The sequence below is a fragment of the Kryptolebias marmoratus genome, linkage group LG7 (genome assembly GCF_001649575.2).
Source record: "Kryptolebias marmoratus isolate JLee-2015 linkage group LG7, ASM164957v2, whole genome shotgun sequence".
Lineage (NCBI taxonomy): Eukaryota > Metazoa > Chordata > Actinopteri > Cyprinodontiformes > Rivulidae > Kryptolebias > Kryptolebias marmoratus.
In genome coordinates, this window is record NC_051436.1 from 23,310,737 (window position 1) to 23,328,788 (window position 18,052).

Consider the following 18,052-nt stretch of genomic DNA (forward strand, 5'->3'; position numbering starts at 1 on the left):
GCCTTGATGTGAGACATGTGTTGGTGCTTTGTTTGCACTTTTTCATTTATGTTAATTTAATTTATTTGTAAATGTGACTTAAATTAGGATTCAAATTAGGTGCAAACAATTAGTATTTATTTTAATTGTATTTTTGTTTAAAAAAATATTTCTAAAGTTCCTTTTTGTAAAACTGTAGTTGAGTAAATGTTTGGCACAAATATCCTACAATATCACATAGTAAATAGCTATATTTTAAACTTTCCTTTCAACTTTAATCTTTTTTTTTACTAAATCACGGTCAGCCGGCGAACGGCCACCTACCACCGGACTTAGACTCTTTTCTGGGGGAAACCCTGCGTATTGTAAGGTGAATGTTTGTAACAAAACAAAGTATGTGTGCTTGTATGAGTCATTTTACCATCATAAAGGAGTATCCAATCCACAGAGGTTCCCAGTCTGCAGGGCAAGTGGGTATCTGAATGGTCTGGCTGTGGACTGCAATCACCATGGCTGGAGTTTCACACACTCTACACCTGGAAACACACACCGACACCAAGGAAGGAATATTAGCCATCTTCCTACACTTACCAGAGCTTGTCTCCTTCCACCTCCTTTTTTACCTGCTGATGTAAGGCTCGATGTCTGCTCCGGTAACAGCTTCCATAGAAATAGGCATGGGCTTTGGCGTGGACAGCCAGTATGAGTAGTCGTTACGTGATGCAAAGCTGCATATGTTGTTGATGTTGCAGAACATGAAGGGCATGGGGCTGAATCTGCTCAAACAGCTGCCGGCTGTGCCTGGAATAAAAACATATGCATGTAACTAGCTGAAATTTTTGTTTTCTGACCCTTCTTTCAAGTAAAATTAAAAGTTTCATAAAATAGAAACTTATCGTACCGAGGTCCTGTCCGTGTGCCCTCTCATTGCCCTGCACATACAACAGAGAGTACCCCTCATAGACAGAGTAAGTCCCAGCAGGACACGAGGGCAGTTCTTCAGTCTGGCTGTGTCTGGTGATAAGGAAACCATGGGCTGCTGAGACTGATCCGGGAATACCGGGGGGACCCTGTTGACCATCTGGACCAGTGGGACCGCGGTTGCCTTGTAGACCTGAGATAAAAGGAAAAATCTAAATCAAATAAAAAACCAAAACCTGTGCAATGGCTGGAGCTAAAGCAGCAGAAGGAATCCTTTCTACAGAAAAAATAAACAATTATAAAATTACATAAACTTACTTCAGTTTTAGTAAAAAAGATTACTGCTTCAATAAAACAACTTAGAAAATTATTAGGATACTTTGCTTTGCTTACCAGGCTGACCAGCAGGTCCAGAGTCTCCCTTCTTTCCAGGTGGGCCTCTGAAACCTATAGGACCAGGAATACCAGGATCTCCAGGTTCACCTCTTGAACCTGGGGGAGGAAAAAAAAACAAATACATAAAAGTTGTACAGCATGATAATTAATCACTTGTCAGGTTAAAAATTGGACAGTCAAGCTGAGCTAATGTATAAAAAAATCTCAACCAAGTGCTTTGAAATTAAATGTTTGGTTTGGTCAACCAGTTGTTTTTGGTGGTAAATCCATTATTTTACCGCAAAAACAAACAAATAAAATAGCTATAAGAAAAATATTAATGTTGTAGGAATCAGTTATTAGGTTACAAACGTTTTGACGAATAATTAATTATTTTAGTAATAGACTCCTAAATTATTCAGAAATTTAAAGCTGAAAATTAAAAAATAAACAAACAGGTTTTGAAGAATTTTTAGCCATCTGTATTTTTATGTATTGTTCATATGGACATTCTCGCCACCAAATGGCATGTTACAGTATTTTAATATTTTTGTTAAAACCGTGTGGATAGAAATATTCATAAACAGAAAACACTAGTGGTGTAGATTTTGGATTAACTTATTACATTCATGACCTAATTACTGCTGTGGCAAAAAACAAAAATGAAAACTTGTAAATAGCTCTTGTCACTCAGCGTTACCACATACTACAAAAAGAGCAAAAATTTAAGATGTTTCAACCCACAGATTTTGTAACTCTGGCTTAGGCTAGTTCTGCAACCATGACTAGAACTAAAAAAAATAAATAAATAAATTACAAGTCAAATTTTCAAGTCTGACTTCTTTTTTGTCACAACAAAAAAGAAACCCAGTTTGACCCACCTGAGGATCCTTCAGGTCCAGGAGGACCAGGTGGACCTTGGGACCCAGGGAAGCCCCGCGGACCAGGAGGTCCTGGATCTCCTTTCACAACTATAGGCAGTGGAGATATAGCGGGGTCACCAGGAAGACCTAGGTAGAAGTAAAACATAAGAATTATTTATTTCCAAATGGATTTAAACGACCATCTTTGTTTTTTAAAAGATGGTTGTTCCTCTTCTTTTTAAAACAGGAAACATGCACCAGACTGTGTATAGCTAAATTCAAATTTTAATCTAAGTGGCACTGTGTGTTTACCCACCAGGAGTTCCAGAACTGCCAGGATCTCCAGGGAGACCATTAATACCAGGGTTTCCTGGCTCTCCCTTTGATCCTGGGAAATATAAAATAATCAAAACTTTCGCCATTGCATACAATTATTGCTTAAGACCAAAGTACACTTTGATAGGACAGAATGGAGCCCCTGCCCCCAAACCCATCGAAAAAAAACATTATTTGTGAACTAACCAGGGAATCCAGAATCACCAGGTGGTCCAAAATCTCCCTTCATACCAGGGGCACCAGGAATACCAGGGATTCCCTTGTAAGAAAGAAATGCAGTCAGTAAAATTTAGAATTTAGTTAGAGGCCAGCTTGTTTAGTATGTCCCAGTCTTTTATTTTTTGTTGTTGATGTTTGTTTTTTTTTTTTAAAGGAAAATCAAACAGTACCTGAGGGCCTGGAAACCCAGTGTCTCCTTTCTGTCCGGTGAAGCCAGGCTGGCCAGGAGTACCGGGATTACCCTTCTCTCCTTTAACACCGCCACTTCCTTGAAGTCCACGGGGACCCTCTGGGCCGGGCGGACCTACAGATAGAAATGTTAAATCATCAGGTATATTTAGCATTTTATTCTCACCAAGGTTGAAATTGGTTTAAATTCCCTTTAGCAACAAGCCTTTTTGGCTTTTTTTGAATTAAACTTTGCAAATAACAGTGGACTACACTATTTTTAGAGATATTAAGTAAACATGCATTTAGCTAATCAGAAACTCTAAATCTAATGAAAAGACCTGCTACACTGTAAAATATTGTGGTCTAGATAGCTCAAAATACCATAATTAATGAGTGAAAACCATTAAACATAAACAAAAGGTCATTTCAAATGCTTGAACTAGCTCAAAAATATTTCATGGCTGAGAAGAAACTAGTTTTTTGCAATCCCACTCAATATTTAATCAAATCTTTATTTCTAAAGCTTGAATTGCATTTTGCTGTGTTTGTTGATGGCAACTTGTGAATGGCATTTGTGAGTTTCCAAAATGCCTCAAAACATTCACAGAGAAAACATAAAAAAGCCAGATTAATGTTTGCAAATGCACACAGGGACAAAGACCTTCATTTTTGGAGACATGTCCTGTGGTCTGACTAAACTAAAATTGAACTGTTTGGCCATAACAACCATTGTTATGTTTGGAGGAAAAAGGGGGAAGCTTGCAAGCCTGAGAACACCATCCTGACTGTGAAACACGGGGGTGGCAGCATTATGTTGTGGGGTTGTTTTGCTGCAGGAGGGACTGGTGCACTTCACAAAATAGATGGCACCATGAGGAAAGAACATTATGTGGAAATACTGAAGCAACATCTCAAGACATCAGCCAGGAAGTTAAAGCTTGGGAACAAATGGACAATAACCCGAAGCATACTGCCAAACTGGTGACAAAATGGCTTAAGGATAACAAAGTCAGGGTTTTTGAGTGGCCATCACAAAGCCCTGATCTCAATCCCATCAAAAATGTATGGGTAAAGCTGAAAAGGCATGTGTAAACCTACAAACATGGCTCAGTTACACCAGTTCTGTCAGGAGGAACGGGCCGAAATTCCTGCCAACTATTGTGAGAAACTTGTGGAAGGATATCCAAAACGTTTGACCCAAGTCATACAGTTTAAGGGCAATGGTACCAAATACTAATGAAGTGTATTTAAACTTTTGACGTTGAAGAAAGTAATCAAAATTGCCTTAAAAACATGATCTCTCTCATTATTCTGGCATTTAGCAAATAGTAATAATTTTGAAAAACCTAATTGACCTAAAACGGGACAAGTTTATTCTGATTTCACATCAGACTGTGACAAAAATGCATGTCTTTATTTATAGTGTATGTAAACTTCTGGTTTCAACTCTACACTAACATGTTTTAAGTACAAAATCATTGCAATTCCAAGTGAAAATTTGCATGTTTTCTTGCAGTTTTTTGTGTTCCACTAGTCTTCACCAGTCAAAGCCAAAAGATACAGGTTTAAAGTACAATGATTCCCAAAAAAGACAAAAAAAATGCAACTCTTATTTTTCAAGATGATCCTGTAAAATTGTGTTGCATTATGTGAATGCTATTTCAGCCCTGCATGGAAGCACAACAGTCAGGCTGGATGTCTACCACAAAATGTGTACCAAACACTGAAACAATTTGAGTCTATCCTGGAGGACAGGTTAGACTCAAATGGTGAAGTCACACACAAATGTAGCGAAGTCCACAGACCAGAAGCAGTTTGTAAGTCAGGATATATTTTTGCTTGCATCAGAAATACAAATGTCAAGTGTAAATCTTGTTCTGTCCACATGTATCCTTCTGTGCATTTGTGACTCCTGTGTGCGTGTGAATTGTTCAGCGCATTTGTGAATTATGACTGTTTTAGCTTCATATTTTACTGATTTATTATCAGCTGTTCTAAACTTAATAATAGGTCATTTGTAAATTTGTAATGAACTGATTTGGTCATAAAAATGTAAACACAAGTCACATTGTTCAATAAAATTTCCACGTAAAAGATGGTTAAAGTTATTTTATAATGTTAAGAAGTCAATAATAGCAAATTTTAATGACTTGTGTGACAATTTAAAATGTAAATTATCATGTATTTGATGATATGTTTATGGCATTTAAACTGCCCATAAAAAATAATATTAAAAGAAACAAATATTTTTCTCTTTCCAGAGGAGTGTGTCAGGGTTGTACAATACTATGTGAGGCCTGTTGTCAATATGTACATAAGTGTGTTGGAGTGAATAGTCTTCATACAGATGACTTGATCGGTGGGACCAAATACAGTCAGATGGTAAAGCCAGGAAAATGCTAAGCTCTTGTCTAATTGGTTACAACCACCCAACCTGACAGTAATTTTTGATTTATTGCTATGCATAATATAGAAGGGTTGTAGAAAAATGCCTGTTTAATCCATTAATTAAACATCTTGATAGTTTTCTGAGTTTGTGTTTGACTCTGGTCAACTGTTTCTTCAAAAAAGAATCCACAAATATCAAATGCACACAAGTTTACACCGTCACACATGATAGGATCAACAAATGAGGAAAAATAAGCGAGGAAACACAAGGGTGGAAAGATCAGTCAGTGGGAAACTAATTAGATAAAACTAGCAAAATAATGTGAAAAATACACATATTTTTGGACATACTGAAATCCCAGTGAAAAATAGAGAATGGTGTGAGAGAGGGAACACCCCAACATGTTTTAAGTTGAGGTTGGTGTGGTTTAAGTGTTTCGGTGCTCAAAACAGTGACATGGCTCCTTAGCTGATTTGGTGAAACAACCATCCATGCAAATCAAGGAGCATGGTGATGAAAGCATTGGGATCATTTGAAGTGGAGTTTTGGCCATTTTATGTCTGGGTTTTCACTGGTTAGATGGAAAAACAATTTGCCATTTTTTATTCTGAACTGGATCACAATTCCCATCAGCCACTGCTAAACAAAACCAAATGACACTTTCACAATTTCCTTTTTTTCCAGCATCAAATAGCAGGCAGAAATATCTAGCAGTGTATGGAACAGAAAAAAGCTTACCTCCTCTTCCAGGTGGTCCTGGTGGTCCCTGAACCCCTTTAGGGCCTTGTAAAGGCTGTCCTGGAGGTCCTTGAGGGCCCATAGTACCTGGAGGACCTGGGGCACCAGAAAGGCCAGGGTCTCCTTTAACACCAGGAAAACCTGGAGTGCCAGGTTGACCAGGAGGACCTATTTCTCCCTTAACACCTTTACAGGTATTACCAGAAAGAAAAGTTATTGTAGATAATATAGTTACAACAGCTGTATGCATGCAGGTGCAGTAGACTGGGTAGTAACTTACCTGGTGGACCTTGAAGCCCCGGGGGACCTGGACCACCAAAACCAGGAATCCCTGAGGTGGAAATAAGAACACAACTGAGTCAAATTAATTTTTTTAAAATAATATTTATTCAACATCTAGTCTAAATGACCCGGGACTTACCTGGCTCCCCTTTTACTCCAGCTGGTCCTGGGATCCCATCTCTACCTGGCTGACCCTTCTCTCCAGGAAGCCCAGGTGGTCCTGAACGACCAGGCTCTCCTTGTCTACCTGGGGTTCCTGTGAGACCTGGGGCACCAGGCCCACCATCAAGACCCTTCGGACCGGGAACACCAGGGGGACCTAATAAGTGAGAAGACAAAAGATTTATTGGTCACTTTCATGTTAAATCCCATTGAAACTCTATATTTTGTGTCTAACAAATGGTTCTAAAATGGTTTCTTGCATGATGCTACAATAACTATGTGTTTCTATTACACTATGCTGACTTCATCACTTAAAATGTTCCCTTTAATTCAACAACACTAGGTAATTTCCAATTTCCAATCTTAACAGGGCTACTTCTAAATATACAAATTCTGAAGAGATTTTCAAGAAAATGGCTTAAAAGACAAAATACATTCTTAAGTAAATGTCAGCTTATAAACTTCCACATTCACCTTGGAATCCTGGGAGGCCTGGATCACCTTTCTCACCAGGTATGCCTGGTAAACCTGGGAGACCAGGTTGTCCCTGTGTTCCTTTTGTTCCAGGACTTCCTGGGTATCCTGGTTGACCTGGCTCACCCTACAAGAGATGTAATGAAGTGTGAACAACATTAAAAACCTTCAAGCTATTGTAAACAAAGATATGTAAAAAAATTGAATCTGTCACCTTCAGTCCTTGGACTCCTGGTGGTCCAACACCAGCTGACCCTGGGTCCCCTTTGAGTCCTGGGTTGCCAGGAACTCCTGACTGACCTGGTGGTCCTGGCCTACCTGGGGAACCAAATCCACCTTTCAGCCCCGGAGGTCCTGTGGTAATATTACAGAAGAACATAAAACTGGTAAGGATTTCATTAAAAACATGCATCACAGAAAAAAAGATATTGGTTCAGTTGCAAGAACAATGTAAAAGTGCAGGTAATACCAAAGAAAATATCTCTTATCAAGACTGCTTCTAAGGATATAGGTAGCTATTGTTTGTTACTGAATTATTTGTACAGTTTATTTATTGAAGCAATGAATTTTAATTTTCATGACAACCTGAAAAAGTCTAACAGTAAGAGCAACAGAAATGCAAAACCCTGATAATAAGAATGCTCACCCACCTGGAATTCCCATTTCTCCCATGATGCCTTTTGGTCCTGGAGATCCAGGAGGACCTGAAACACCTGGCATGCCAGGCTCTCCCTTAGGACCTGACAAAAAAATAGAAGCACCAAGTTAGAAATCCATTTATGCATCCACAGTATTTTTATGTAAATATGAAGTGGTTACCCCTTACCTGGCAGTCCAGAAATTCCAGGGCGTCCGTCTCCTCCTGGTAGTCCAGGGTCACCAGGAAGACCAGTATTACCTTTCGGCCCCGGATGTCCTGGTAGACCTACACATGGTTCAGTATGTATGTGACTATGCAGTAAGAAGAAGCTGCATTTCAAGCTGAAAATAAAATCAATCTTTGAGGTGATGTTCAGATGTTATTTAATGTACCTGGGAGTCCAGGATCTCCTTTGTCTCCCTTTGGAGACGTTACTGACAAGGGCCTTCCTGGGGGTCCCGGGAAGCCAGCATCTCCCTTCTCTCCTTTAACCCCAGACGGACCTGGTGTACCATCCCTACCTGGGAATCCTGGTTCGCCTGCAAAGCATCAACATAAGAATCTGGGAGATCCTTTGCTTGTCTTTGGTGATAAATATGGTGTCTCTTGGCCCTGTTGGGTGCTTTCTGCTGCTAAGTTTCTATTTTTATCAACAACAATAGTCACAGTTATTATTATTCTCCTCTGTCTTGCAGATTAATGCAACAGAGAGCAATTTAGACAATCTTGTTGATAATATTACACCTTCAATGCAAACATCACTTGATAAAACTGCTTGCCTGAAAAAAAAGTGATCAGTCAGAGCGTATCCTAAAACAGGCATCTAGAAAGTTGGCAAAAAATGGCGCTCCACTAACATGAAAGAACTCTATTTAACCTGGAGAGATAGCCTGCCTACATACAAGAAAGCCCTTCCTGAAGCTAGAACTGTATATTATTCATCTTTAATAGAAGAGAATAAGAACAACTCCAGGATTTTGAAAGGTACTGTAGCTGACCTAATGAAGAGTCCTCTCTCTGTTGAGCCACATATCCCTATAATTCTAAATAGTGATGACTTCATGAAATAATTTTATTTAGAGAGAAAATTTACACCATTCTTCCTACTGTTCCCTCCCTGTCAGATGAGACAGCTTTAGAAATGTCACTAGAACCTAATTTGTGTTTGGACTGTTTTTGTCCTGTTGAGCTTTCTGAATTGTCAAAAATAATAGCTTCATCCAAACCATCAACATGTCTGCTGGATCCCATCCCAACCAGGCTGTTCAAAGAGGTATTTACCCTAATTAATATCCCCATTTTTTGATCTGCTTAATCTGTCCCTAATTAATGGATATGTACCACAGAGCTTTAAGGTTGCAGTAATTAAACCTTTACTTATGAAACCCAATTTTGATTCAGGAGTTCTGGCCAATTATAGACTTATATCTAAGCTCCCATTCATCTCAAAAATAATTGAGAAAATAGTTGCAAGTTGTGTGAAAATCTGGTCACAAATATTCTGTTTAAGGAATTTCTAGTCAGCACTTAGAGCTCATCAAAGCACAAAAGTTACAAATGATATCCTCATGTCCTCAGACAGGGACTTGTGTCCATACCTGTTCTGTTAGATCTCAGTGCCGCATTTGATGCAGTTGATCACAGTATTCTGCTATAGAGGCTTGAACATGATATTGGGATTACAGAAACAGCTCTAAAATGGTTTCAATCATATTTATTTGACAGATTCCAGTTTTATAAATGTTAATAATGAATCTTCATCATACACCAAAGTTTGTCATGGAGTTCCTCAGGGTTCAGCATCTTGAGAACAAACTTTACAGCCTTTCAAAGGCTGACCAAAGGAGAGCCAGCTTGCCCTGAGAAGACATTCTTTGCTGGATACATGTTGCATTCCTGGAAACGTTGGAATCCTGTTTGTCTATCAAGTCTGTCTGTGGAAAATGAGGACTATCTTTACATATTTGGATTTTTAATAAAAGGATTTCTGCTGTTTGGATTAGGCAGTTACAGCAGTCAACAGTCAAACTGTGTGGATACGCGAGCTGAATCGCAAGTTGGATGCGATTCTTTTACAGGACCGCAGACTGAATTGCGTTTCTGGAACTCATGAATAATATGGGTTACATCTTGGAGAAAGTTCCTTGCTCGGAACAGGCAGAATGTACCTGGAATTTGGCTGTTTGGATTCGCCATTGAGAAGTATCAGCAAGACTTTCAAGGCAGATGAAAACATGTTTGCCTGAACCAAAACAATTATTGTTTGTTTGTGAATTTGGCTCCCCTAGGCTGACCTTGGTCAGCTATCTCAAATTTCTCCTGGAACTATGTAGACAAGATGCTCTGCCCCCTCTGCCTAAGGACATCTGTGGATCTGCCCAGAGCTCGCTGATAACATTTCATCACATTATCAAAGACAATGGCCTCTGTGACGTGATTCATGGAGCTATCTGCAAACACACACACACACATACGCACACACCCCACACCATCTTCCCACTGTCTCTACACACACATACGCACACTTTCCGCTGTTTCTGTCATCTCTCTCACCCCACCCTCACCCCCCCTCCCCATCTTCCCTCTTTCTCTATCTTAGTTAGTAATTATTATGTCGGCTGTATAGCAGGTCTGGGGTACTATTTAGAAGGTTCGGTACAGTTAGTTTAGCATTGTCATGTTTTTAGCTTATTTAGCCTTACCGTACATTTAGTTTAGTTTAGTTTATCTTAGCTCACACTTTAGATATTGTTAGATTGTTAGATTCCTAATTGTTAAGTAGTTTAGCTACTATTTTGCTCATGTTTAGATATGTTTAGATTAGCTACTATTTTGACTGTCTCAGCTCATTCTTAGATATGTCTGGTTTCATGATTTTATTTAGATTATCCTATATTCCATTTAGATTATACATGATTCATTGAGATTAGACATGATTGATGTGTTTTTCTTTTTTGTTTTTCATTGTACTTCATTATGTACAGATTCTGTTTTTGTTTCTGTTGTAAAGCACTTTGGATCGCCATGTTGCTTAAAAGTGCTATATAAATAAATCCCACTTCACTTATAAAACCGGATGAAACCTATCAGTTACTTAGATTACAAACATGTTTTAAAGACATAAAAACCTGGATGACTCTTAATGGACAGAGGTTGTGGTCTTTGGACCGGAGCATCTTGGGAACAAACTTTACAGCCTTTCACTTCCTCTGAATAGCATTAATTTGGCCTCCATTTCTAATGTAAATAACCTTGGTGTTATTTTGGATCAGGATATGTCTTTTAACACCCACATGAAAAACATTACCAGATCTGCTTTCTTCCACATATGTAATATCACTAAAATTAGAAGCATCTTGTCTCAAAATGATGCAGAAAAACTGGTTCGTGCATTTTATCATTTTATAAGCTCAACTTTTGTAATTCTTTATTATCTGGGTGTTCAAAAAAACTCTTTAAAAAGTCTTCAGTTGATCCAAAATGCTGCTGCCAGAGTTCTGATGAGAGCTAGGAGGACAGATCATATTTGTCTAGTTTTAGCTTCTCTCCATTGGCCCCCTGTCAAATTCAGAAGAGAATTTAAAATCTTACTTCTAACATACAAAGCTCTCACTAACCAAGCTTCATCTTATATTAAAGATCTTAGTGTTCCAAATTTTCCTAACAGAGCTCTTCACTCTCAAACTGCAGGTTTACTTGTGATTCCTAGAGTTTCCAAAAGTAGAACAGGAGGCAGAGTTATCAGGCTCCTCTTTTGTGGAACCAACTTCTGGTTTCTGTCCGTGAGGCTAACACCCTGTCTACTTTTAAGATTAGACTTAAGACTTTCCTTTTTGATCAATCCTATGGTTAGGGTTGGCTTGGGTTTCCTGAGCTATCCCTTAGTTATGCTGCTACAGGCTTAGACTGCTGGAGAACAAATTGACCATATTTACTCTCTCTGCTGCTGTGCTCTAGTTATTTCTATCATTAACATAATTTTCTTTGTCTTTCTTCCAGTAGAAACTCCACCTGAACCCGTCATTCTGTGTTTGTCTGTATCTCTTTCCTGTCCTCTAACTCCAGCCGGTTGAAGCAGATGACCGCTTGAACAAAAAGAAGGCCTTCTCTACAGTCAAAGTGTACCTGGCTGTCATCTCAGCTTTGAGAGTTAAACAGCCAGCCAGCACTCCTTGGTAAGCCATTTTTTTAAAGGGTGTGCATAGGCTTCTTTCTGTTTTCAGGCCCCTGGCTCCTCCGTGGGATCTGACCTCTCTGGGTCCCCATTCGAGCCTCTCTGAGAGGTCGACCTAAAAAAATCTATCTCTTCAGACAGTGCTTCTGCTGGCCCTGGCATCCGCTAAGAGTGCCAGTGATATTCATGCACTTTCTTAAAGGCCCTCCTGCACCAAGTTTGGTCCAGGGACTGTCAGAGTCTCAATGCAGCCCAACCCGGTTTTTGTGCCTAGGGTGGTGGGCTCCTTCTCTCATTCCACCGCCTTCTTTTCTTCACCTGAGGAACAGCTGAGTGACCACTCCACTTGTGGCCTGGCTGCATTCTGGGCCCTGGTTAAAGGGGTCTCTATTCAAGGCATATGTGCAGCTGTGAGTTAGTCCTCTTCACTTGCCTTTGCTCAATTTTGTAAGTTGGATGTCTCCATTCCAAGTGTGTCATCTGACATTAATGCCAGTGTAAAAATAATTTATTATGTTTTTCAAGATACAATGACTTCTACAAAATTCCTTATTGCCTCCAAACTTAAATCTAGTTGTTCAATAAATGGTAAATGGTATAATGGTAAATTTTACTTTCTCATTTTTTGTGTTAAAATTAAAATGGCAAAGATTTTGTCTAATACATGGCTTAAAAAGGCTAAAAAAATTAGTTTAGATTGAAATATGAAGTGTGTAGATACCTTTCAATCCTGGAGGGCCAGACCCTCCAGGAGCACCAGGTCCCCCAGGAGATCCTGGAGGTCCCATGGGACCTATGTCACCTTTCTGACCTACAGCAGCACAACAGACAATATTAATGGTATGTCAGAACAGAAAATAAATCAAAGCAAAACACATCCATCCATTATAATCTGCTTATTTGAAATCAAGCAATAAGGAAAGCAGGTCCAGAAGAAAAACAGAAAAACAATTAACTATACATTCACACAAATAAAGCCAAGCTAACCTCTAAACAATTAGCCACAAATTTTAGTTCCCTATGTGGTAGAACCAGGCTAAAAATGCATTCTTTAAAAAAATAAAAACAATATAAGATAGCCAAAGAGAGGACTGTTTGCATCTGCGTGCCCTCCATCTCTCAGGATCACCACATGCAAACAGAATCTTAATATTAGATGTTTTAACAAAAGCCATGTTCTAACACATCTGCCTGGCAGACTATTTATCGTTTGCTGCTAAAAGGCTTTTTGCCTGTCTATGTGTGTGTTTGTGTGTAGTGTTTGTAAAATATTTGTGATTTGTGTTTTTGTTTGTGTCTGGACTTTAATAAAATATTAGTGTTCAAATTTTTATGAAACTCTCAGAAAGTAAACATCTGATGTACATTTACAACTGATTAATTTTTGAACCTAATTACTGATAGCTGCCATGTTTAATCAACCTTAGAAAATACAACAATGGCTACAACTCAGACAATTTTATAAATATTGAGCAGAAATTTGATGCAAGAGTACCTGAGAGTCATTCACAAGACATAATGCTATTGCTAACAGATCAAATAATACCTTACATTATCACGTCAGCTCAGCTTTTGGTTTTCAAGGTCTGATCAAAATGGCTACAACTCTGTCATTTCCCAATATAACATGATCTTAGTTTAAAAGATCATGTTAAATTTTATGGGGCCACTTTACCCAATAGTCCAGGTATTCCATCCCGTCCAGGTCCTCCAGGTGGTCCTGGTGGTCCTATTGGTCCTGGAAGACCTGGGAAACCAGGACTTCCTCTGTCTCCTGGTAGACCTGGAATGTCTAGACCTGGAGGGCCAGGATCTCCTTTTGGTCCATTTGCTCCTGGGTATCCTATAAAGATGACTTTCATTTAATTGCCAAATAATGAAACAGTTTCTGAATTCCCCCTTCTTCTGTGAAGACAGGCTAATTTTTCCACCAAAGCTTGGTAGATTTAATTCCCCTTAGGTGACCGCTAACTTAGCCCTTAATAGACACAAAGTGAAATCCAGGATGAGTACAGTTTAGAAATTGAGGGGTTTTATTTTGTTTATAACACAAATGTAACCTTTGCTGACAAAATAAGTCAAAATGAAGAATTTTTCAAAAATTGATTTATTATTACTATTAAATTCTCCATCTCAAAAGCTTCAAAATGATAGATAGTTAAAATATGATGATTTATCAAGTGGCCTGGCAACAAGCTTGTTTTGTTTACAAGAGTACTGGTTTAAAAACAGTTTTTTGGGGGTCTAGAATAATGTCATTGGGAATTCCAGCCCAACATTTAAACAAAGTAATTCCTAAGCTTCACAATAAAACCAAAGATTACACAAAGGGATTTCCCAGTCCTAAGACAGCAAGCAGAGAAAAATTAAAGACAAACAAGTTATTTCTGATGACATACCTGTTAGAAAACTTTGATTTAAAGGTAGTTCAGGAAAATTCTGTGCTATTTTAGTTAGTGGGATTGCACAATTGTGACCTTATGAACTTACTTTCAGGCAAATCTCAATTACCTGAAAAAAATCCATATATTTAATTTAAATGTCAAGTTTGTACAAATGTGAACAGAAGCTAAGTTAACCCTAAATCTTACTTTTGGTGTGGACAGGAGGTGCAGACACAGTAGAAAATCTCTTTTTAAAAATATGGTGTTAGTTTGTGGCTGATGTAATGCTTACAACTAGGATCTCAATGGGCTGCAACTATTGCCAACAAATTAAGAACATCGTTCACAAAGATATTTCCAAATGTCATGAAATGTTTGCAAAGGCTTTCAATTTACTAATTGGAGACACAGGGCCTCACTTTCATGTCACTGGAATTTTGAGGAGTTTGAAAAATTTGCACAGAGTCATTGCTGGCATCTGGAACCTGTCTCAAACCCTTCTCAATTTAGTTTACAGAAAGTGCAAGTAATGTGAGACAACTTTGAGAGGGTTTGGCAACTTTAAACCAAATTGTGAGTTTTTGGAAACAAAAAAGAGAATAAATGTAAATTGCAATCAAATTAGGACACGACTGAGACATAGTTAATACAATTTGTGACTAAACTGAGGCAAGAAAATGTGCATAATTTTCCCATGAATGTTTCAAAATCCCACAATTTCATCAAATCTAATTAGGTAAACAAAAGTGTTTCAAGAACAATTCAGTGTGATTCCAAGAGAAATCTGTGTATTTTCTCACAATTATGTGTGTCTAACTGGTTGCCAACAGTCACAGCACAGTGAGATACAGGCTGAAGTAATGTTGCAGTGGTCAGCCATGGAAAGTGCTCCTCTGTGATTTGAGTTGTGTAAACTAAAAAAATCTGTTTATTGGGTTTGAAGCCAAGAAACAAGACAGAGATGTGAAATTCCTAAAGGTGTTTCAATGAAACAAAAGACTAAGACGTGGCATTCCAGTAAAAGCAATTACAATGTGAATGTTGAGAAAAGATGCGACTCAAATAAACCCAGTTACATTCAATTTTTACATTACCAATCCTATATCAAAAAAAAAAAAAATGTTAAAGAGAATAAAAAAACACAAACCTAATTTTATTTTGACTACATTACCTGGTGGTCCGACAGGGCCTGGAAGTCCTGGGGGACCTGCAGGTCCCGGTGAACCAATACTGGGTAATCCAGGTGGCCCACGAGCACCAGGTATACCAGGTGTACCAGGCTCACCTAGGCAAGGATAATATAAGAATATGGCTGTCAAATGAGTACTGGGAGAAGGTTTTGGTGTATTTTTAAATTCCAAAATGCTGTACTGCTATTAGAAATACACACACATATGTACCTTTTGATCCTGAAGCTCCATCAAATCCAGGCCGTCCTGGTGGACCAGGATTTCCAGGGAAACCAGGGTCTCCCTTTGGTCCTGTGAAACCCTTAGGTCCAGGTTGTCCTGGTAAACCTGGAGGACCAGGAAGCCCAAATCCAGGTTCACCCTATCACACACACAAAATGGTTCATTTTAATCCATCAGGTAGGAAATAATTAGAAGACCAGTAAAATAGATTTATCCACAACAAAAACAATTAGCCATTTATTGTTCTGGGTTGTAAAAAACTTTCCATCTATACTAATTACACAACATATACCTTGGAACCAGCAAGCCCTGGCTGGCCAGGGAATCCATCTAATCCTTGCCTCCCTGGTTTTCCTGGAGCTCCTGGCTGGCCAGGAATACCTGGGAATCCTGAAGAAGAATTAACAAGGTAATGAAGAGACAAAAATGGATCCAAGGACATCTAAAGACTCATATAAGCAGGTATGAATACAAGAAGAGGATAGGTAACATGTAGATAAAGGGTAAAATGAGATTAGGCATTTTTACCTTTAGCTCCTGGAGGACCTGGGAGCCCAATTCCTGATAATCCAGGATCACCTTTTGGTCCTTGTAAACCTGGAAAACCAGGCTGACCGGGCTGACCTGGGGAACCTGATAGCAGGCAGAATGTTATTGTACTTATCCTTGACAGAAAAAACACACTTTACTTCACAAGCAAGACGGTGTACCTGGTGCACCAGGCAGTCCTGGCTCACCATCCTGCCCTCTGGGTCCTGGTAGACCTTTGTCTGATATTGTCAGTCCTGGTTCACCTTTAGGACCTTCATGTAAAATGAAACAATAAATATTTCTTTGACCTCACAAATGCAGTCATCTAAACATACAGTATTATTATTTTGTTAAAGCACTGCACACTTACACCTTTCTATTTTGTTATTCTGATAAACTTTGATTATCACATTTCACATTTATTTATTTATTTATTTTTAACCAAACCTTGCATTAGTGTTAGGAAAGTCAGACTGCTATGTAGTCTTTCCAAGAAAAACATAAAGACACTCAATGAGATTTAAGGTTGGTGTTTCTCCTGGCTATTCCATATGTGTGAACAATATTTCATTCTCCCTAAACAACTTTTTATATAATATGAACAATATGAGTCCTGGCACTGTCATCCTAAGTGATGTGCTTCTTTAAAACAATCATCTTAAATACGAAAGACGTTTCTCACATCAGTTAGAGGTAAAAACTGTAACTCATCAATTGTTAAAATATTTGTTTAATCAAATTCTCCTACCTACTTGCTTAGTTAAAGTCAGGTGGTGGCTTTTTTTCTGACTTATACTAGTGCTGGGCGATATAAGGATACATATCGTGGGGACGATAGAAAAGTGTCTATCGTGATATATTTTCTTCTATCGTCTCTATCGTTTGTCTCTATCGTTTCTATCATAATTGTATCAATGATTCATGTAAATATTTCATAACGTAGGCTACGACGAATGCATTAGTGTTGTCACTTTGCATACATTCAGTTTATATAAGTGATAAATAAGAAGAACAAATAACTATCCTCCGTTTTAAGACATGACTCTGCTTTACATGTGGGTTTGCGACATGCTTTACGGCAGCAGCTTTCTGTGCGGCGCCGTGTTTTCACCATAAGTGCTGAAAGATGGAGACGCATGAAGTATCAAACCCGGGGTCGCAACAAGTAGAGACAGCTAGCAGAAAGACTTTTACCAAAACCAGGGGGACGTCTGTGATTTGGTTCAAGAAGTCCGACACGGAGCAGAAAAAAGTAATATGCTAACTCTGCTAATGCTAATGCTAACTCTGCTATTAGACTGTTTTCTCATCTGACGCCAACACAACAAACCTCTTCTATCACTTAAAGAAGAAACACGAAAAAGAATATTCAACAATCCAAAAAGTGCAAACAAACAAGTTGTAAAAGAGCCGGGAAAGTTGTGAAAAGTGAAACTATAGCCGGCCGAAGATAATGGAGTCTGTTGTCATTTGATACTGTTACGTCTAACAGGTACATATATATTGCTGCACTGAAATGCAGCAGATCTCATTTGTGAAAGTTCAGTTAAATGTCACTTCGAAATAAAGCTTGAAAAAGTAAGAAATTAGATAATTTTTTCATATTTTTTAGAGAATAACTGACAACGTACGTAATTGGGGTATATCGTGATATATATCGTTATCGTGATATAAAATTATCCACTTCGTGATATAGGATTTTTTCCATATCGCCCAGCACTAACTTATACGTTTATACTTATTTTAAAAACAATAAACAAATTAAGATCTGTATCATATTTGAACAAATCCAAAGTAAATATTTTTCTTACCAGTTACACCTTGAGCTCCAGGTCTCCCTGAGATGCCTTGAACACCTTTATCTCCCTGTGGTCCTGGAAGTCCAAAGCCAGGGGAGCCTGGGGGACCTCTGTCTCCAGGAATGCCAGGCAAACCTGGCTCACCAGGAAGCCCTCGTTCTCCTTTCAGCAATAAAGAACCCTACAGGCCACATTCACAAAGA

At 38.6% G+C, this 18,052-nt stretch overlaps 1 protein-coding gene across 1 annotated transcript in view; it reads right to left on the bottom strand.

Moving 5' to 3' along the window:
• Positions 1-18,052, bottom strand: part of col4a5 (collagen, type IV, alpha 5 (Alport syndrome)) — a 115,569-nt gene that overhangs the window by 16,011 nt on the left and 81,506 nt on the right. Inside the window, exons 25-48 of the mRNA XM_017436086.3 lie at positions 17,862-18,030; positions 16,230-16,322; positions 16,048-16,152; positions 15,812-15,909; positions 15,508-15,658; positions 15,279-15,392; positions 13,399-13,566; positions 12,445-12,534; positions 7,942-8,088; positions 7,736-7,834; positions 7,560-7,649; positions 7,124-7,263; positions 6,910-7,036; positions 6,413-6,592; positions 6,272-6,322; positions 5,992-6,177; positions 2,864-2,997; positions 2,661-2,733; positions 2,455-2,526; positions 2,157-2,285; positions 1,294-1,392; positions 881-1,093; positions 603-780; positions 401-515 (exon numbers count right to left, since the gene is read on the bottom strand). Of these exons, the coding sequence (XP_017291575.1) occupies positions 401-515; positions 603-780; positions 881-1,093; positions 1,294-1,392; positions 2,157-2,285; positions 2,455-2,526; positions 2,661-2,733; positions 2,864-2,997; positions 5,992-6,177; positions 6,272-6,322; positions 6,413-6,592; positions 6,910-7,036; positions 7,124-7,263; positions 7,560-7,649; positions 7,736-7,834; positions 7,942-8,088; positions 12,445-12,534; positions 13,399-13,566; positions 15,279-15,392; positions 15,508-15,658; positions 15,812-15,909; positions 16,048-16,152; positions 16,230-16,322; positions 17,862-18,030 (3,021 nt within the window). The remainder of the gene's footprint in view (positions 1-400; positions 516-602; positions 781-880; positions 1,094-1,293; positions 1,393-2,156; positions 2,286-2,454; positions 2,527-2,660; positions 2,734-2,863; positions 2,998-5,991; positions 6,178-6,271; positions 6,323-6,412; positions 6,593-6,909; positions 7,037-7,123; positions 7,264-7,559; positions 7,650-7,735; positions 7,835-7,941; positions 8,089-12,444; positions 12,535-13,398; positions 13,567-15,278; positions 15,393-15,507; positions 15,659-15,811; positions 15,910-16,047; positions 16,153-16,229; positions 16,323-17,861; positions 18,031-18,052) is intronic.